At 37.3% G+C, this 21,960-nt stretch overlaps 1 protein-coding gene across 4 annotated transcripts in view; it reads right to left on the bottom strand.

Annotated features, from left to right (window-relative positions):
• FAM91A1 (family with sequence similarity 91 member A1) overlaps nt 1-21,960 on the bottom strand; it is a 43,421-nt gene that overhangs the window by 10,562 nt on the left and 10,899 nt on the right. For all 4 annotated transcript variants that reach the window (XM_073794725.1, XM_073794723.1, XM_019932037.3 and 1 more), the window contains exons 6-19: nt 21,560-21,673; nt 20,229-20,319; nt 19,751-19,813; nt 16,465-16,571; nt 15,904-15,942; nt 15,229-15,341; nt 14,685-14,800; nt 13,724-13,833; nt 13,327-13,413; nt 11,124-11,256; nt 7,336-7,484; nt 5,881-6,015; nt 5,634-5,747; nt 1,449-1,521 (exon numbers count right to left, since the gene is read on the bottom strand). In XM_073794725.1, the coding sequence (XP_073650826.1) occupies nt 1,449-1,521; nt 5,634-5,747; nt 5,881-6,015; nt 7,336-7,484; nt 11,124-11,256; nt 13,327-13,413; nt 13,724-13,833; nt 14,685-14,800; nt 15,229-15,341; nt 15,904-15,942; nt 16,465-16,571; nt 19,751-19,813; nt 20,229-20,319; nt 21,560-21,673 (1,444 nt within the window). The remainder of the gene's footprint in view (nt 1-1,448; nt 1,522-5,633; nt 5,748-5,880; nt 6,016-7,335; nt 7,485-11,123; nt 11,257-13,326; nt 13,414-13,723; nt 13,834-14,684; nt 14,801-15,228; nt 15,342-15,903; nt 15,943-16,464; nt 16,572-19,750; nt 19,814-20,228; nt 20,320-21,559; nt 21,674-21,960) is intronic.

Below are 21,960 nucleotides of genomic sequence, written 5' to 3'. Positions count from 1 at the left end.
TCCAAAGGCAAGAGATTTCTTAATCAGTTCTTGAGATTTTGTGATTTTTAAGATCCTGCTGTCACTATCCTGTATCTTCTGGTGAACGATAAATTTTTCCATAGAATTTATAAAGTATCAGAGAATTAACTAGCGAAGTTTAGTTGCAGAGAAATACTTATTTCTGAATAGGGGCTATTTTTTGGAAGAGAAAACTCTCTTCTCCAAATTTTGTACACATTTATTCACAACAGCCAAAAGAGAGCATTTAATTTCAAATGTGAGCCTTCTGCAGCCTAGCCATGTGGAAAAGAAAAAATACTTATAAAAATCTTCTTCCTTTTCCCTGCTTTGGGCGAGGAGGGGCATTAGTGACTAACATTTTAGAAGAAAAGTTCTTATATGAATTAAGTTAAATTACTTGAACGATTCCCTGCTCTCTAAAATTCCAAGCAATATTCTAAGAACAAGAACAACAGATTAGAGAATGAAAGTTTTGCATGGAGCAGGAAACACAAGTGCTATATAAATATACGTAAGTTTTAATCAGAGAGTATTTTTCTTTTGAATATACATACTTTCTTAATATTCAACAGAGGAAAGGTATATTTAAACAAAAGGAAGAATGATTTTGCATTTATAGAAATTCTCCAGGCATCTTTCATCAAATGTATTGTAGCTCACAATTCTAAAAAGAGATAACATTAAACAGGCTTTTCACCCTTGATTCGAACCCGCTAAATTTAGCTCAGACTTGGCTATTCACTCAAGTCCTCTCTAACAGGAAAAATAAAATGTAAAAAAAAATTTTAATTAATTAAAAAGTAAATTAGTGTTTTCTCATTTTCTCTACACAATGACTCTAGATTTGGGGCTTCTAATACTATAGCACAAACTTAAATCAAAACACATTGACCATTAATAAAAGTTTTTTTTAAAAAATTTGTTATTGTAAAAAAAAAATGCTGAAACAGGAAATACATGCAACTTCTCTGTAAACTGTAAGTTAGTATAGAAATGTTCATTAGTGTCCATAAAAGCCCCTGAAAAAAACCAGTATGTAACACTGGGGGGGAAAAAAATCAACTTTCTAAGCGTAAAATCTTCCCTATGACTTGTCTTCTCCCCCAACCTCCAAATAAATAAACAATAAAAGGAAACTAAAAGGCCAAACATACATAAAACCTAGTCTTCCATCTACGTAGCTACCTACTTAGTCTCTTCATCGCCAAGACAGACTAGTATTCCTTCTAGGCCTAGGTCCTAAATGAGTCTTATTCTATTAGTTCTTTGTAGGAACAGGCACATGACAGAAAACTACCTTTTGCCAACACTCTTTAAAAGCAGAATAGTTTTAAGACCCTAGAACTTAAAAATTTTAAGAATTTACTTCCTGCTATGTTTCCACCAAATTGTGGACAAGATTAATCATAAAGAAGTCAAATGGATACAACTCAAAATTCAGGTACCTCCTCGTAGTTCTGTCTCATCAAATGGGAAAGGTATGTGGACAGTTTCTCCTATCCCATGCAAACCATGTCCCTAAACACGAAAAAACACAAGTTGAAAGGTATACGCGAAACCTGTATTTCCAATAGTAGACACTCAAACGATAAACAAGACTGTGCCTCGTGATGGTGTATTCCACATTAATACTCCATCAAAATGCTCTCAACAATTTTCTATTTTTCTCCAGCTCAGTAAAGACAATCTGAAGTCTATATTAACCTATTAAGGCAATGTGTATCAAATTGAGTGTATGGGCTAATGAAAAAACAGGTAAATCTGGTGTCAGCCAAGTGAAGCCTTAATGAGATCAAGTGCACTCACACAAGGGTCAGCTGCAGCGCTGAGAGAGAAAAGTGGTGGAGGATCCCCATGATAACCTGGCATGCCATGGATTAGGAATGTAAATCTCAAAACCCTGCACCGAATGACATATATTGAAAATTACTTGCTGCAACATCATAATTATATACGATCGGAAACAACCAAAATGCCTGTCAGTAGGGGACTGATTAAATAAATTAATGTATGTATTTTCAATGCAGCTGCAAAAAAGAGCAAGCTCTCTACAAAGTGAAATGGAAAGTTCCAACTGCTAAGTGGAAAAAGCATGGGGCATCTCAGTGTGTAACCGCTTGTACATGCATAAAGAAATTCTAGGGGCTTCCCTGGTGGCGCAGTGGTTGAAAGTCCGCCTGCAGATGCAGGGGACATGGGTTTGTGGGCCGGTCCGGGAAGATCCCACATGCCGCGGAGCGGCTGGGCCCGTGAGCCATGGCCGCTGAGCCTGCGCGTCCAGAGCCTGTGCTCCGCAACGGGAGAGGTCACAACAGTGAGAGGCCCGCGTACCACACACACACACACACACAAAAAGAAATTCTAGAAGGGTACAGCAAAAACTAATGTGGTTGTCTGATTTGGAGAAGAGTTAGGGAGTGGGCACTGGGTAGAGTGTTAGAAGGGCAGTGATACTTTTCTCTGTGCATCTTTTAATAGTGTTTTATTTTTGAATCATGTGAATTTACTATCAAAAGTTAAATTGAAAAAAATCTATGAGTCTAACCACGCCAGTCCCACATTACAAATAATAATTTACTTTCACCCATCACACTCAATTAGTGTTGTTCATTTAAATTTTGTTAGTTTTTCGTATTTAATTCCTAAATTCACTTTGGCTTTGCAGTTGTGTAAGAATGATAAGCATGAGGAATTTAATTTTATGTTTACATGTATTTCAAATCGTTATAATAGAAAATTTAACACTGGGGATCTATACATTTTTTCCCTTTAAAAGAGACCCATACCTTATTCAAATTCAAGATACCGTGACATAAAAGAAAAAAAATAATTTCAGGGAAAAAAATCACATTCATTTATTTGGTTCATATAACAACTTGAATATATTTCTGACATCTTGCTTCTATTCCACTGATACATTTATGATTTCAACCCTAAACAAGATGGCTATTATAAAAGCATGGTTTTAATCAAAATCTTAATTTTGTTGTGTTTTAAGTTCCAGCAAGGTGAATTTTTCCATAAAATTTAATAAAAGAGGCATTCTTTTTTAGCAAAGGCAGAACTCCTTAACGACACTTTAAAACTCCTCTTACTCTTCTCCCACCACCACAGCGAACATTTTTTGAGATCTTCCGACGTGCTAAACAATGGTCTAAAGCATTTTTACGTAGATCATCCATTTCAGTCATTTTTCAACAACCGTATAAAGATAAGAACTGTTATCATCTCCAATTTGCAGGTGAAGTCACTGAAGTTCAAGGAGGTTATTTAACTTGCCCAACATTGCCAATAAGTGGTGGAATCAAGATGTGAATTCAGGCAGACTGACCCTTCAGTCCATGTCTAACCCACTCTACTGTGTATCTCCCCTCACCCCTACTTCATGTCTGCCCTGGCTGGCTAATGCATCGTCTCACGGTTTCTACTACCATCCACGTGCTGATGCTGACACTCAAGTCAATCTCTCCTGTTCAAGCTCTCATTTGAATTTCAGAATAATTTCAATTACCTCCTAAATATCTCCACCACCCAAATGTCCCACAGGCCCAAAACACACCACCTCATCTGCCCCCATAAACCGGCTCTGTGTGCTATCATCATTCTTCCACTTTCAAAAGCCAAGTACCTCAGCAATCATTCTTCTTCTTCCCACAGCCATCTCAGACATCTGATCAATTCTATTTATTTTATATTTGTAATAATTCTTCCTTTTCATTCTTATTACCACTTCCGTGACCTAGGCTGTCCTCATCTCTTATCTGGTCTCCAACACTGAATCCTAATCCTGTCTTCTCCCACCCAGCCATTCTCAACAGTCTTCAGGCTGATCTTCCAAATCAAAACTGACCATGTTAATCCCCTGCTCAGCACCCTTTACTGGCTGCCATCAATCTAAAGGGGAAAGTCTAAGCACTACATGGGGACAGTTAAGGTCCACTACCCTCCAGGGCCTGCCTACTTCTCCAGACTCATCTCTGACCACCATTCCATCATACTTCAGCTCACCCCTCAAAATTACATAACAGCTTATAGGCCCTAGCACATGCTCCCACTTCGTATTCCTATTCATTTATTCAACAAACACTCACTGAGCAACTTCTATGAGTCAGGCACTATTTTTGGGCACCAGGGAAATAGTTATTTAGAAAAAGAAAAAAAAAATCTCTACCCAGAGATTTATTCATGCTGACCCCTCTGCCTGGCCTCGCTCTCCTCTAAATCAGCCTTTTCTATTTAGCCTGGGTCTCATTTTCTCTAAGGAGCTTTCCCTAAGCCTTTGTCCTTGTTCCAAGGCTAAAAAGATACTTCTCTTTAATGCTTGCACTGTATAACTCTCTTTAGCACTCAGCAAAAAAATGGAAGTGACTGCTTATGCAACTTTTCCCACCAGACTTTAAGTTTCTTGAAGACAGGGACCACATCTTATTTGTATATGCACATTAATTAGTACAGAATTACTAATTCTGTAAGGCAAGTACAATTGTTAGTTCAATGAATTAATGAAATCTTTACAAAGAGCCTATTACATACCAGAAAGTGTGCTACACACTTCACACACACCTTCTCATTTCATTCTCTCAACAATCCTAAGGCTAAAAATGCTTACCTTGGCATTAGCTGTCACTATTATTTTTTGTTGTTACACAGTAGATATTACCATCTCCATTTTGCAGATGGGAAACTAAGTATAAGAGGAGTATCTCTAAAATGTTACACACCACTTCACACCTGCTGGGGTGGCTATAATAAAAAAATCAGATAATACCAAGTGCTGGAGGGACTGTAAAATGGTGCAGTTCCTTAAATAGTTAAACAGAGTTACCATATGACTCAGCATTTCCACTCCTAGGGATACACTCAAAAGTAATGACAACATATCCACACAAAAACCTGTACATAAATGTTTATAACAGTGATTATTATTATTCGTAATAGCCAAAAGGTAGAAGCAATCCAAATGTCCATCAACTGATGAACGGATAAACAAAATGCGTTTCGTCGTACAAGGGGATATTATTTGGCCATAAAAAGGAATGCAGTACTCATGCTACATGATGAACCTTGACAACAGGAAAGAAGCTAGTCACAAAAGACTACATACTGTATGATTCCATGTATCTGAAATGCCCCAAGCAGGCATTCTAGGGAGACAGCAAGTACATTAGTCTTGCTGGGGCGGTGTTGCGGGGGTGGTGGTGGTGGTGAACGTGGAATAGGGGAGTGAGAACTAAAGGTCCAGAAAAATGTTGTAAAATTGAGTATGGTGCTGACTGTAGACATCTGTGAATACTCTAAAACCACTGAATCACTGAATTCAATTGGGGAATATGGTATGTGAACTGCATCTCTATTCTAAGGCTACTATTAAAAAAAATAGGGCCACACAGGTAGCAAAAGATGAGGCTGAAACTCAAGGTTGGGTCTAACTTCAAAGCCTTTGCTGTTTCCACCACTCCCAAGCTGCTAGACAAAGGCCAGGACTAAAACGCACATCTCTGTTTCCTTACATTTCAGTTTTACAAATGTCAAATTACTGATGTCTGATTGCGACTCAGCAGAAAGCTAGACAAATTATGATCTTTAAAATAAAAATCCAAAACTGACTGTTTCAAATAAGGTAACTGTACCTGAATCAAAACCGCCGAATGTGTTAGGGCATCGTTCAACATCGTGAGCACATTTGATGTAGGAACAACCCCAGGATCATGACCCCAAGAAGTTATTAGTAATCGATCATAACCCTATGGGAAAGAAATGAATAAAACACAGCATAGCATTTAGAAACAAACAAAGAAAAGAAAGTTATCTATAATACTGCTTACCAGTTTCTATCGTCCTTAAAAATGATTTTTAAAAAAACCTCATTCAACATACCTGGAATATATCTGGCAGTTTTCGAAGTCTTGTACCTTTGGACAGCAAAAGAGATGGTGGTCCTTGCCTGGTGATATGGTAAATGTACAGTTTAAACCAGACAGAACTGACTTCTGGGATAGCTGGTCCAATATGCTAAAATCATAAAACAGGTAAGATAAAGTTGTAAATATTTATCTAAAGAAGCCAAATTTCACAAATGACCAAGTATATTCTTAAAGCTAATGCCTCATGTAAGTGTTAACTCCTATTATCTTTATGAAGATAAATTTTAAAGGATCCATTCAAACAGTTTCAAACTTACACTGGAATTGAGAAAGCATGGCTTATCACTGCAATTAAGAGAATGGACTCTGGAGTAGATGGCCTAAGTCTGAATCTTGGCTTCATCCCCTCAGCCCTATCACCTAAGGTTACTTAAGCGCTCTTGTGCCTCATTTTGCTCATCTGTAACATGGTAACAAAATACTTATCTCTTAAGGACATTGTTAAAGGTTTAAAATAGTACCTGGCAGCACATAACAAGCTCTGTATCAAAGTGTTAGTTATTACAATCATTAATAATTTTTCTCAAAAGGGACTATGTATCCTTCCATCCATGTTACCATTCATCCATTCATTCAGTTCATGGATTCCTACTATGACCAGAGGCTGTGTTAAAGAACAGAAGGAAGTGTGTGTGTGTGTGTGTGTGTGTGCGCGCGTGTGTTTGGGGGGGGGCTGCAAATCTACAATCACTCCTGCTTAACAGAGGACAAAACTGGGGTAAGGGGGGAGTGGGCGCACTGAGGCAGCTAGATCAGCACAGGCAACAAAATCATCCTGGTACAAGAATCCCTTCCTTTCTTCTACACCATTAAACCTAGCACATCTAGGAAACCAGGAAGGATGTAGCACTGAAGAACAGCACAAAGCTCACTCTTTGAAAATGGGACATGTCACAATGGCCTTGCTAAGTATATAAACAAACGCAACTGATCTATTTTTAAAAAGTAAAAGACCAGCAATCATTTTCACGATTTTACAGATAACTAGAGTTCTAGCTTTCAAGCATAATCTTTTCTTTTCAGCTTATTTAGCATCACAGCCCCACTTCCAAAATATTTCATTTTTCCTAATTAAATTTATCTTATCCCTCAAGGTAATCCAGGTTTCCTTCTCAGAGCAGCCAAAAACATTTTCTTTAAAATCCTGCATTCAAGAAGAAAATTTTAACTGAATGTGTCACTAGTCAATAGATAATACATATATAAAATGTACCAATTATACCTCACAAACTGAACATAACATTTTACAACAGCAAAAAAATACAAAACTGCTTTCTGAGTTGATGATGTTAATATCTGGTTATCTACAAATTGAGAATTAATACAATAAGACTGATAAACCTCTCCTTCAAGTCGCCATGAGGAAGGATGAAATGGCAGCAGAGTGAGCTTCCCAGTGAGTCTTTACCTGAGGGGTGCAGCTGCTGACAGGCCGGATTTCATTGGTGAGAGGAGCCATGGAAACAAGCAGTGTGTAATTTTTGTTTAGAACTCTGCTGCAAGTTGCAGGGTCCAACCCAAGAAGGCTTTCACAGCGCAAGAGATCCAGAGGAAAACCTGAATTATGATCAACCACATACATAGAATGAAAGACTGACAATGTGAAAAAAAAGAGTCTAAGATGAAACACTGATACCTGCCTTGAGATTTAAATTTTTTTAATAAGGTAGAATATCTCTATTAAAAAGCACTTTAGGGCTTCCCTGGTGGCGCAGTGGTTGAGAGTCCGCCTGACGATGCAGGGGACGCGGGTTCGTGCCCCGGTCCGGGAAGATCCCACATGCCGCGGAGCGGCTAGGCCCGTGAGCCATGGCCGCTGAGCCTGCGCGTCCGGAGCCTGAGCGGCTGGGCCCGTGAGTCATGGCCGCTGAGCCTGCGCGTCCGGAGCCTGAGCGGCTGGGCCCGTGGGCCATGGCTGCTGAGCCTGCGTGTCCGGAGCCTGTGCTCCGCGACGGGAGAGGCCGCAGCAGTGAGAGGCCCGCGTACCGGGAAAAAATTTTAAAAAAATAAAATAAATAAAAATAAATAAATAAAGCACTTTATTTCCTAGGAGACCAATAAGACTCTTTAAGACTTAAAGCTGAAAGTCTTTATTCTACTGGTGTTTCTTCAGGCTAACCTTATACTTTAAAAATATGTTTGCTTTATCTTACTTCCTCTCCATCATGGCAGTGGCATCTTATGAAAGCCTAAGTGCCATGGGAAAGCTGTATCCTTCCCTCCCCCAATTTTCAATCTCCATAACAACTTTGCAGCCAAGTTCTGAATTGACCAGAAGGGCAAGAATTCCTCATTTAGAAACATGTGCCTAAACTGTAGTCCATAAAGCAGGAACTCACTTAGCATGCAACTGATTTTAAGTGTTCCCATTCTTAATCCTTCTGGAAAATACCAGTCCTACTGCTCTCTAAAAAGATAAAGGGAATTTGGAGGGTCTGTCTGCGTCTGGCCTCTCAGAGATAAACAAGGGGAGTGCCTGTGATCTTAACTAAGTTATATGAGAAAGGGTGGGTCCTTGCAGTAAGCCCTTTTCTGAAACACAAAAGAGTTAGAAGCTTCAGGTAAAACTCAACATTGTCAATGCCAAGTATAGAAAATATTTAATGAATACTAGGATATGGAAGGAAGTCTAAAGAGTTGATGGTGGTTAAAACAAAGTTTTTACAACTGTGATTGCTTTTCTACAGATGAGGTTTAATTTCTAAACATTTCATAGTACTAGACTGACAAATTACAAACAGTGGCTTTAAGGTCTCACTTGTACTGATCCTAGGGAAAAGAGATCTTTTTTAAAGACAAAGATACCTGGAAAAAAAAATTATGCTTAGAAATAATGAAAAAAAGTTAGACCACACATTGTTTCTGTTTTTTAAGCAGTGCCTCATGCTGTCTAAAACCAAAAGATTACTAAGAAACTAGTCTTTTTCACACATATCAGAGGTTTGTTTCTATGACAGTATCAGAAGACTTTTTGCTTTACAGTGAATACCAAGTACTACATGATACACTCAAACTACAAATTACTAGTGACGTAAAAAAAAATTCTTGCTACTCAAAACAAGATGCTTAAACACCAATACTATAGAATTTCTTGTTTAAAAAGGAGTAAGTTATCACTCCTGGCACCTACAGAAAGTTACCTTTCTCAACATGGAGAATATTAAGCCCTAATGCCCTAAAAAGTTATTCTTTATCTGGAATGAATGACCTTCTTTTCTATGAATCTAGAATGGTACTAGTTATACGCCATTATAAGAAAAATTGAGAAACAGTCACTTAAATCATCTTCTGTGTTCTGTGGTTCTAATGAGGAGCCCCAGTTAAGAAAGGCTGGTTAAAAGAATGAAACTTCATAAACAATTGCCCATTTGGTCTCATGGGGAGGGAGGAGTTAATCACATTTTAACTTTGGAGCCATATCAATTATTCTAAGCTCCAGAAATAGTCAACTATTAAACATACCTTAAAGGTTAGAATTATACTTTACTTTCACACAGGATAGGTTTAGGTTTACCATTTAACTTAGTTGATGATACACAGACTATTCATGGTGAAAAACAAAGTTTAGCCCAACCTATTAAACAACAAATTGTTGATGAATAAATCAATAAAAACCTTAGTGTTCAAGAGAAGATGATGTAAGGAACAGAGCAAAGGAAAAAAATTCAAGAGACATGGATTCAAGTCCCAGCTCTTCCATTTACTAACTATATGGGTTTTAATGACTAAATGGGCAGGAGATTTAACCAAGATAAGCTTCAATTTCTTTACCTATAAATTGAGTTACCCCTGGCTGGTCACTAGCACTAATATTCTTGCACTCTATGACTGGCAGTAAAAGATGGCTATAACAGAATAGTTCAAATATTCTAACCCATTATCTCGATAAGTCACTAAAAAGTCCCAGAAATTCCAGGATTTGTACATCCAGAGACATATTTAAGACTGTGCCACTCACTGTTAGGTCACAAGATCTAATATTTGGTAACCAAAAAATGGTTACTATCAACAAATGCTTATCAATAAGTGCTTCAGACTCTTGGTGTTTGGTGATTTAATATTCTCAGTTTCAACTGTTTATGAATAACCTCAGAAAGAGCTCCAGCATGGAAGCATTTGTAATACTGCTAAAGCACAACTCTGAACCAAACACCCCAAGGCTGAAGAAGTGAGTCACTAGGTACTAAGTGTGTCTAACCTCACTCAGCTAAACTACCCAGCATCTTTGTCCTCTCCTCTGCAACAACTCTTGTAAAGTGACAAGTGATTCTGCCCTAAATTTTTTTAGTTGAGCTGAAAAGAAAGCCAGATGCTGATGAAAGCAGTAGAATGAAAATGGATATGACTAAGAAAATGATGGCTCTTGGCCAGAAAATAGAACTTTTAGGTAAATGAAAGAATAAGTGAAATTAAATGTGATACTGGTGCTAAGAATTCAGTGTCCCAAAATGCAACTCCTGTGAATGTCCGAAGACTTCACAATGTAATTACATTCACAGTGTAATGCTCTTACACTGGTGCCCAAGCTGTTGCATCTTTTTAAAAACACACACTCCTGGGCGCCATTCCACAATTTAGGAGCTAATACCATCAGTTCAACTGAAGTTCGGGAACCCCTTTCCACCACGAAACTGAGAGAGCACACCAGGGCAAGAGCCACATTAGAGTTCATCAATAGATTAAAACTGCTTCCATTTCTTTCTTTAACTCTTTGAAATGAGGTTATCTGTTCCCTTTTTTATTCTTCAAAGTAAAATACTTTAGTAACTATTATAGCAGCATTTGAATAGGAAGACCCTGTTTATTATCTTTATATAACGAATCTTTCATTCTTGATATTTCATGCTTCCTAAATAAATTTTGGCATTTGTCCATCTCTCAAAACAAATGCCTATTCTATATCCCATCAGCTACTTAAACAAATTAACACTCCAACTCTTTTTGTAGGTAACTAAACAAATTTAGATACTACAAAAAGTCAGTGGCACATAAAAGAGGAGAAACAGTAAAACAAGGTAAGGAACAGCTGACGAGTAAAGAAATTCACAGAACAAGCCAACAGTTATAAATTCAATGTGCTATCTACACAAAATGTTTTAAATAAGTGATGATTAAATAAGTGAGCATGACCTGTTTAACTTCTTAGAAAGAAGTTCCACAGGATCATGTCTTCAAAATCAAGTATTTTTATCATACCATAATTGGGTTGGTCTGGCTGTGCAGTTTGTGCAACTAGATCTTTATTATGACGCAGAAACAATATTGTGTTTCTCAGAGTGAGTGCATGATCAAAGTATCTCTGTGCTTCTCCTTCACCAGTGCTCTGAACCTAAACCAAGAGAAAACAAATTTTGCAACAAAAACCACTCTCATGCCATTCATTCTAGTATATAACCATACAGTAGAGATATTAAGATATTTAAAATCAGTAAATCAAAAATTTGCCCAGGTGATTTTGAAACAAATATTAACCCCAATCGTGGTTGGGCTTCCATGTGACTATACCTTTGAAGATGACAGAAATTACCCCAGCAAGTAAAACCAACAACTTCAGCAACGAAGTAATGCTGAATTGTACCATTATACGTTGTATGTTCCATATATGATTCAAATAAGGTGCTTTAAAAACTCCAAGATGTATATATTCTGTTTCATCCAGAAAAGTACTCCAACCCATGGTCACCAATTATGCCATTATCTTATCACCCTGTTCACAACTTTGCAAGGAACAATGGCATACGTGATTCAACACAGCTGTTCAACACTGCTGAACATACAGCTTAAAATCACTCAACAAGGATTCACTGAGTCCCTATTATGTGCTATGACCTCTCTAGGATGTAAGGAGAGAGTGGCGGACAAAACTCCTGCCTTCACTGGGTTTACATGTATGCTCTTCTGACACTGAGTCAGTCACCTGTTTAATATGTAAAAACATACACATTCCAGAAACAACACAAAAAACAGAAGGAAAGGTCTACAGGGGGAAATAACGAAATTAGATTTGCATGAAATTAATAAGATCAACTGATTAATCAAGATGACGCTTAAAAAAATAGCTAAGAAACTATTTTTAAAAACTAAACTTCAGGGCTTCCCTGGTGGCGCAGTGGTTGAGAGTCCGCCTGCCGATGTAGGGGACACAGGTACGTGCCCCGGTCCGGGATGATCCCACATGCCGCGGAGCGGCTGGGCCCGTGAGCCATGGTCGCTGAGCCTGCGCATACAGAGCCTGTGCTCCACAACGGGAGAGGCCACAACAGTGAGAGGCCTGCGTACCGCAAAAACAAACAAACAAAAAAACTAAACTAAACTTCAGACTAAAGGGCTTTCCCAAGAATGACTATGTGGTAAAAAAGAATACAGATATATAAAGTGTAAAAGGGATCTTCCAATTTGCTATACATGATAAAACACTAGTTGAGGTGAGAAAAATAAAAATCAGGAAAACACGTTAAAATGTGCTAAATATAAAAAATTTACTGGCAAAAGATGATACACAATAAGATATACACAATAAGATAAGATATACACAATAAGATATCTTAAACAAGATATTAAAAGTATTGAGGAAATAATAAAAATATGAAGATAAAAGATAAAAGAGACAAATTAATAACAAGGATTATCTCGGGCACTAAAAAAGTAAAAATCCTATGGAGAAGGGGGAGTGGAAAAAAATGTTATGGTAAGTCTCTTTTCTGAGATGTAAAGGAAGTACAAAATCATAAAAAATTCTCTAAACATACATGAGTTCACCACTAAAGCACAAAAGTTACCAAAATTATTAGTCAAAGAATAGATTAGGCACACAAACTGCTTGCATAAAGAAGTGCAGAGAGCAGAATAAAATATCCAGGGAATGAAAAACACCAAAAGGGCAATCAAGATTTAGAGCTAAGGAAAACTAGGTTGTATTCATGAGGAAAAAGACAGTTAAGAACAAATATGGCTGAAGTCTTCAAGATGCTAAAAGCGGTAGTGAGAGTGGACATAAACACGATACCCAGGGACACTGTTCCAGATTTAAGATAAGTGGAACAAAAACTTCAAATAAAATTGCTTAAGAGTAGATCTTAGAGTCATACTGAAAAAAAAAGTTAAAGGCTACTTTAGAAAAGTGCAATTTAAAAAATTACACATAGACTTAAGATTTCTTCATTATATCAAATTATGCTAACAGCTTAGATGAGGTAGACAAATCACTGTTTTTAAATCACAAAATTCATTCATCCGCTCAATATGTTTAAGCCTAAATGCCTGCCATGGTATTACAGTGCGATGAGGTAGCAGTGAACAAGAATATACGAAAAATCTACATAATCAATAACTGATGTTTTATCAAGCAAGAGAAGATTGCAAATGCCTTGACATCCCATAATAAGCTATCTAGATTTACCTTTTCTAGTTCTATAAGAAAGCTGTCCAGAGACTCATCTGAGAGTTTGCCAACTTCGAACATTGTGACTGCATGGCTTTTCAAGTTCTGCAATAAAGAAACAAAACTAAAATGTACCTTATTTGAGCCTATTATTAATAAGTTGTAGTTTTCCCTTAGATTTATATTACGCTTTCCAATACATTTAAACTTAAGGGTGGGTGAGGAGCTGATTTTTCTAATAACAAAAGTAGCCCTCACTAAAAAGTTCCGACATTCCTCTAAGAAATATAAGACAAAGGCAGCTGCATTTTCCGGAAAAAATCTAGTACTTAAAAAAAGATATAAAAGCACTGAATTATTTTATATCTAATCTTTATTTTAAACATTTTCGTATTTAAACAAGAATCTGACTTACTGGTGAAAGGTTTCCCATCATTAAAAAGGCAGTAAGAGTTGAGTCAAACAGGAATGCAATACGCTTTGTATATCCTGTAGACAAACTCAAACTGCTTATACTGGCTGTGTCTGTTGGGGGAAAAAAAAATCATAGTTTAAAAATCAAGTAAGTGAAAACTGTTCTTTGCTTATCATTTGGAATGAGAAAGTATTTCATTTCAGCTTCATTTAATAATCAGAAAGTACATAATATAGGTAACACTGTAGTCACAAGAGGTCCCAATCCTACCTATCTCCAACAGAGATAAAAAAAGTTAAAGTTCAAAAAAAAAATTTTTTTTAAAGGCACTCACTTTTGTAGTAAATTTTTTGAAAACCAGTAATAAACCAAGACTTGATCACTGTCAGATCAATAAGACTACCTAGCCTAACCTCTACAGACAAGTCACCTGGCTCAGGTAACAGAGCTACTTAGGGTAGGAGCAGAAGCCCATGTTGTGTGCCCCTCTCCCCTCCCAACACAAAACCACGTGCAGCCCGCTTGTCCACTATGCTTTGCCTCCCTCTGTGCTTAGCCCAAGCAATGGCCTTCCTGCACTCGTCAGCTGGCACGCTCTTATTCATTCTCAACCCAAAAATCATCTTCTCCATGAAGGCTCCTAAACCTCTCTAGGCAGAAAGAGGGCTCTTCCCCTTTGCGCTCCACAAGCACCATAATGCTTCTCACACTGTGGTGGTTTTTATGGTTATACTCTCCAGACTTAGTTTTTGGAAGGAAACTACCATATTCTTGTCAATTTTATACCCCTAAGATCTACCACAAGGTCCAACATATGGGTAAGTACTCAAAGACTACTTTTGAATGACTGAAATCCAGAACAAACCACAAAATAATTGTAAGCCTGGAGAGTTTGCTTTATGAGTGTATGTGCAGACACATGGCTTATCTACAGACAGACTCAAACTGAGTTACTGCTAACCTGGATCTTCTTGACTATTTGTATCAGTGTCAGTAGCCGATGAAGCTTCTTGTACAGGACTCCTACTTTCCCCGCCATCCCATGATAGAAGCATCTTTTGTGGATCTAAAGTACTCCTATTAATGAAGAATACATTCACTTTTTAAAAACCATATAAATGATCATATATAAAAACAGCTACTGAAGTCAGTACTTAAATTATGAACATCCACCTAAATCCACTCTTACATTCAAGCCCCAAATTGAGACACAGTCCCAAAATACTCTGCACACACAGAAAAGGTTCTTAACTAAACCCATGGATAGGCTTCAGGAAATTTGGGAATGTTTAAAAATTATATGTAAAATATTGTATGAGCTTTTCTCTGGGGAAAGCATTTTAGTTTTCATCAAATTCTAAAAAAGATTACCACACACACAAGATTAACCACCACTAATATATATATATGGTTCACCTCACTTGACAGGTTGAATAAGTAAAATTTTTGTATGTAAAGCAATGCTTTTTTCAAAAAGAAACTCTCCTACTAAATAAATGAGTTACTTTAATCTGTTTACGGATGGAACATTCTTCCACGATGAATGAAGTTGATCCAAATTTATTACTTGTCCCTTCTTATGGGCAAACCCCAATCGGCAGTACATTGACACAGCATTCTGAAAGGAATATAAAGGAAATGAACATCTGAAATAAACTAGACTTCAGAATGTTTGTAGAGAAAAAACTATTACGGACTATGCTTACAGTGAGCCTCAAACATTTTCATCCCATAACTAGAAGAAAAAATTTTCAGTAGGCCTAGTCTTCCACTAAAGTCTTCACATATGTAGGAGAGGGAATGCTCCCAACTGTCTGGCCTGGGCCTCCCTAGATCCACCCCCAAAGAAGCGGAAGTTGTTGCTTATCTGACTTCATTACAAAATACTGTGACTTCACTACAAGACACTGCTACAAGACACTACAAGACACTACAAGACACAAGTCAGGCTGCTTTCTGGTGGGCACAGACCTGTGAGTACAGCTTTCACTCCCTGGGATGGAATACTGGTTCAGGGTTCTTATTTTGCTCTTCTCTATCTTTGTAAGCACCCCGACTGTGCACACTTCCTCTGACAGCTAATAAGAATCTCACTGCTTCTGTTTCTCAGTATCAAGACAAAAATCTATACTCCATTCAGTATTCCTATCACAAGTGAAGAGAGTATAAAAATTACATACCTTAACCAGGGATAGGTCTATCTCAAGAACATTTGCAAGCTGGAAAATAAAATTTTAAAAATATTTTACATTCTAAGAATCATAAGCATATTACACAGTTGTAATAGACCATTTGACCATAATCAGAAAAATTTAAATTATTAATAACTGAGTCTGAATAAATTTTGTAATCAGAATTTTTTCCGTTCCATATCTCTAAGACACTTAGGGGAGTACAAATCCAGGCAGTGACCATAACAACTGAATTACTTAGCCTGTAATTTCGTCTCATTCAAAATAAAAAAAATTTCCAGATCAGTCAATTGTCTACAATGCTTTTATTATAAAGTCATATAAAGTTATTTAACCCATTCATAAGCTATTAACTAAAAAAATTTTAATATATATATGCAGGAAGTAACTTAAGAATAGTGAACTTAAGTATATTAATGGTCCAAGATCTAACCATGGGTGGACTTTGAAAATATTTTAATTATATCATTAAATAATTTTATCTACTTTACACAAACTTATTTTATAATCTTGAGGTTAAGTTCTTTCATAAGATGCTATCATACTTACCTCTGCAACATTAGTATGCTCATCTATTGAAACAAATATCTTATAGAGTAGAGTTTCAAAATAATCACCTTGCACTCGATTCATTACAAAACCTTCAAGAGGAGGAACTAAAATAAACAAAATAGACTTTTCTCAGTGACATAATTTTATAAAACAAGAAAGTTTAATTCAAACATCTAATTGAAAGAGACCTCCAACTTAGGGACTGAATTCAGTTTTTGATTCATTTTACCAACTCCATAGCAAGTTTTCCTAAAACTCCCGAAGTAAGGTCATATGCAATGCTGTCTACAGAGTGGACTCTTATGGCAGAGCATAAATCCTACAAAGAGTAATTTCATCCCCATGGACCTCTCAGCGTTACTGAGGCAGAGAAGTGCTAGAGGCATGGACTTGGTAGAACGGCAGGGGCGCCGGTGCTGCTCCAGAATGGGGAAGCCCGCCAAGGGTGTGTTTCTGATGCGTCTAGGGCAGCAGGTGGCTGGTCTAAAGCAGAGAAGCAAGAACTGCAAGTCACCATGCTATCCAAAACCAGGTGGACAGAAGGTATTGGCTCTCTGCCCTCCACATCATCCCTGCTCCATCCTAAGAAAAGGGGAAATTCATCTGCGTGACTGCCACATTTATCACTGGTATAATTTGCTCTTTGGGGCTTTCTATTCTGTAACCTCCTTGATGGGAAGAGGGTCAAGACCTTCCACACAAGAGGCTGCCCGATCGATGCTCCCCACCTATTTATTCATACTCACTTCTCTCCATCTCTTTGGTCCAGATGCTCTAACCCACTTTACTAGAGTGCTCTGCCTGGCCAACAATAAAGAGGCACTATGCTTTCCTTTGCCATTCTCCCCTGTGGGCACACTTCCCCTGAAAACATCTGGGAAGAAGGCGTGTGCCTAGACCATAGCAGGATTTGGGTGTCCTTGTGTCCTCTAACCCTAACACCACCTAACTGCACCCAAAACCTAAATTATTCCCAACAGAGAGATGTAAGACAAAATTCAAGTGGTCAAAAAGAAGGCACTGTGAAGAACCACAATGTATACATCAGGATAGGCTCTCTACTTTACAGCTCTGGCTCATGTCATTTTTTGATTTAGTGCTACCCATATTTCCAATCATCCAAGGACTGTTAAGGATCAAAGGTTTCTTTTTAGAAATATTTTAGTAATCCCATTTTTTATATAATTAATTCTTTTCCTACACTCTCAGCTGTGTGAATACGAAGTGTAAATGTTTACTGAACGCTTACTAAGTGCCAGACTATACTACTAGCTACTTTATATATACAATTCCACTTAATCCTCTTAATGTTAAGAGTTGTTCAAAACTATACCCTATCTTAGAGATGAAGAAACAAGGCAATGGGCTTCCCTGGTGGCACAGTGGTTGAGAGTCCGCCTGCCGATGCAAGGGACATGGGTTCGTGCCCCCGTCCGGGAAGATCCCACATGCTGCAGAGCGGCTGGGCTCGTGAGCCATGGCCGCTAAGCCTGTGCGTCCGGAGCCTGTGCTCCGCAACGGGAGAGGCCACAACAGTGAGAGGCCTGCGTACCGCAAAAAAAAAAAAAAAAAAAAAAAAAAAAAAAAGAAACAAGGCACTAAAAGGTTAGAAATACACAATTTACATCTAGGCAAAAAGAATGAGGCAACTCTACATAAAGAGATATGGAATAGTAGCAACGTATAATTAAAAAAGCAAAGTATGAGCTGGATACACGACCTGCGTAAGAATAAAACCACACAAAAAAGGATATATACATATATGCCTATGTGCATAGTATGTTTTTGGAAGAATATACAGGAAACTTAGTGGCGGCTGAGAGAGGAACTGACTGGTTAGGGACAGGCATGGGAAGCAGACTTTTTATACTCTTCTGTAAATTTAGTATTTTATAATCATAATTACTGCCTACTCAAAAAATACATTAACAAAAATAAAAATAAAGAAAATACCTGGAAATAGCAAAAAAAGTTATAGAAAAAAAAAAAGACAAGGAAGGCCTGGCCATAAACACATGGTAACACAAATAAAAAATAGAGGTCAGGACACACTAGACTATGATAACCTGATAGGAGGAAGTAGTGCTGTGAAAAGCCCCCAACACTCATTGTTAACAGTAAGGTCCCTGGGGTTTTGTGACACTTCATATTTGATTACACAATATCTTAGAATGGTAAAATATATCACAAACAAGAATAATACCTAAAAGATATGATGGAAAACACACTTATAATACATAAGCTTAATATAACAAGTGCTTCTATAAATTGGTAAGAAATCTAATCTAGAGGAAAAAAAGCCAAGGATGTGTCCAAGAATGTTAACCACATCACCACTGAGGTAAATAAATAAATAAATAAAATAAAAAAGAATAAAATATTTAAAAAAGGAAATGATCTAAACAACCAGCATAGGGAAATGGTTTACTAAATTGAAATATACAAGGGTCTTAATATTGATTTAACTTGGGGAGGTGGGTGAAGAGGAAGGGAGGAAGAGATAAAGATAAAAAAGATGGTAGTGACATGAAAATATAAGACACAGATATGTCAGGTAAAAATGAAGAACAAGGACTTCCCTAGTGGTTCAGTGGTTAAGAATCCACCTGCCAATGCAGGGGACACAGGTTCAAGCCCTGGTCCGGGAAGATTCCACATGTTGCAGAGCAACTAAGCCCATGCGCCACAACTACTGAGCCTGTGCTCTAGAGCCCGTGAGCCACAACTACTGAGCCCGTGTGCTACAACTACTGAAGCCCGCGTGCCTAGAGCCCGTGCTCCACAACGAGAAGCCACCACAATGAGAAGCCCGCACACCGCAACCAAGAGTAGCCCCTGCTCGCCGCGACTAGAGAAAGCCCACACGCAGCAACGAAGACCCAACGCAGCCATAAATAAATAAACAAATAAATAAATAATGTAAAATGAAGAACATATAATTGTATGATACTACTGAATATATGTAGAAACTTATGCACTGAACAAGGTTTAAAAAGTGACATAAATGTATAAAAACACTGGTTTGATTTAGGATTGTGAGAAATTTACCTCAGATTTCTACTATTTTAATACAGTGCTTACACCAACAAAAGATAAAAATGAAAGGAATTTAACTAAAACCACCTCAATGAGTTGCAACGTAATGAGGAAGAAATGTTTTTCTTTGAAAAATTCTAACATCAAAGATCCCAGAATGATATGTGTCTAACTTAACAGGTGACACACAGTGCCCAGCACCTAGCAGCCATTCAAAAAACATTGAGAAATATTAGCACATATTTACCTGCTATACAACTGTCATCAGATATTGGTACATCCAGATAAATAAATCCTTTGTTATATAAACCTACAGAAACAAAAGTATCTTGTTTTAGATGAACCAGTAAACACTGTAGTTTAAAAAATTAAAATAAAAACTTTATTCCTGATTTTCTGTAAAGATTCTTACAACTTAATGGTATATGAAAAGGAAAAAAGAAAGATTGAAGGAAAAAAAATTACATCAAAGCTTTCAAATCTTGGTTTCCCTCAAATGCTCAGAACTGCAAAATTTTTCTTATGATTCATTTGTATAAATTTCTAATCTATGTGACTAATTATAGCCACACTGGAAAACAATGGACTAAGGTCACATTTCAAACAATAACATTCCTTAGGAAATATTACTGTTCTTACCTAATTGATAAATAATTGCTATAAATTGCTGATGGCTTAAAATAATTTTTTATGTTGACGAAAGACCATTTCTACTAACCACTTACTATGTACTACATTGTAATCTAGTGATCCAGAGAGCTGAGGGCCTGCATCAATGATCTTATCAATAGCGCATTTCTCGGGCAAAGTGCATATCTAGGAAAAGCAAAATATTTTCAATTAGGTCCTGTCCAAATTAACTAACTGGTAAGTTTCCTGAAATCTATTCATGTTTAAACCAATGATTATAAGTCATTAGTTGAATGAACTACATATTTTTTTCATTTTTTACTTTAGAATTCAAACAAAAAAAGCCACACACAACCATCAATTAAGGTGCCAAAATATGCTACCAACAGAACTCATACAACAAAGCAATTTTAAGTGCCAATACTTGCTGGTAAGTAATGTGCTCACTAATAAATAGTAATATTGACTCATCTTCTTTGCACTGGAATCTGATCCGTTTGCTGATTCTGGATCTCTCAAACCAGAAGTTCATTCACATGCCACAGGATTATTATCACTGACAAGATCACCATCTCATGACACAGTCTGACATCTCTGCTCGGAAGTAAATGCACTGAAGCAGAATTTCTAAGCCTTGCACACACTGGATTTATTCTGTCCTTGGAAGTAAAACAAAATGCCAACTAAAAAAAAATCCACACGCTCACTTAATTCCTTCAGCCACAGGGATATGACTGGTCTCTAGGCACATCGTCTGCTATTCCACCTTTTTCCCCTAAATCAACATCCCTTCTAAAATGTATAAAGCTTATAGCAAATGTGGTCTGACCACTGGGAATAGTATTTCCCTTGATCTTGACACTATTCCCTAACAAGCACTTACCACTTCAGTACAGCAGTTCAGCACAGTGATTAAGAGCACAGCAAACTGCCGGGGTTATAATCCCAGACCTTTACTAGAACTGTGACTGGAGCCATTACTTCACTTCTCTGCGCTCACTTTCCTCACATGTGAAAGAGGCTACAAATAATACACAGCTCTGGGGTTGTGATGAGACTCAAATGAGACAATATAAAAAGCAGCTGGAATAGTGCCTGGCACACTGAGCACACAGCAAGTCCTCAAAAACCGTTGGCAATACTATTGCTGGTAGCTGTGGCATCACGTCACTTTACATGAAACATGTAAGTAAAATCCCCAGATGACTGTACATGAACCAAGTCAAGTCTCCCTGATGACTAAAGAGTATTTTCGAAAACTTCCAATATTCTAGCCTACGAAGATCATTTACAATTTTGAATTTAAGTTTAATTTCCTTCAGGAAAACCAACTAGTGTTACTTTTTGTAAAAAAGTTATGTAACTATAGTTAAAAATTATAATTTTTAAAATAAAAATCCTATGTTTAACTTTTAAAGTTATCTACCTTTATGTCATCTTCTGTGATATATGCAGCCTGCACCACCCACCATGCCTCTATGGCAATTTCCACCGGCTTTACTGGTAGAAGATCACGGGCCGTTTTCCGTCTGAAAAATTTCTGCAATGGTACAAACATCAGAGCATTTGCAATCTATCTAAAATTACTACTTTCTTTTTTTATTGATAACAGTATAACAAGACAGTTTCCAACAGACTAAATAAATATCTTTTAAAATTCTCATGTTTTAAAATCTAAAGTATTCTAGATATACTGAATGGAGAAAGTCATTCTTAAATTATTTCAAAGTACATTACTTCAAAACACTATCATTAAATCTGGATCTAAATCCAGAAATTCAAAGGAAACCCAGGTGAAAATGCATTTGTGTACTGATTTCACCCATG

Source organism: Tursiops truncatus, chromosome 17 (assembly GCF_011762595.2).
Source record: "Tursiops truncatus isolate mTurTru1 chromosome 17, mTurTru1.mat.Y, whole genome shotgun sequence".
In the NCBI taxonomy this organism is placed as follows: Eukaryota; Metazoa; Chordata; class Mammalia; order Artiodactyla; family Delphinidae; genus Tursiops; species Tursiops truncatus.
Note: the sequence above shows the minus strand (reverse complement) of the source record. Positions and strands in the feature narration are given on the sequence as shown.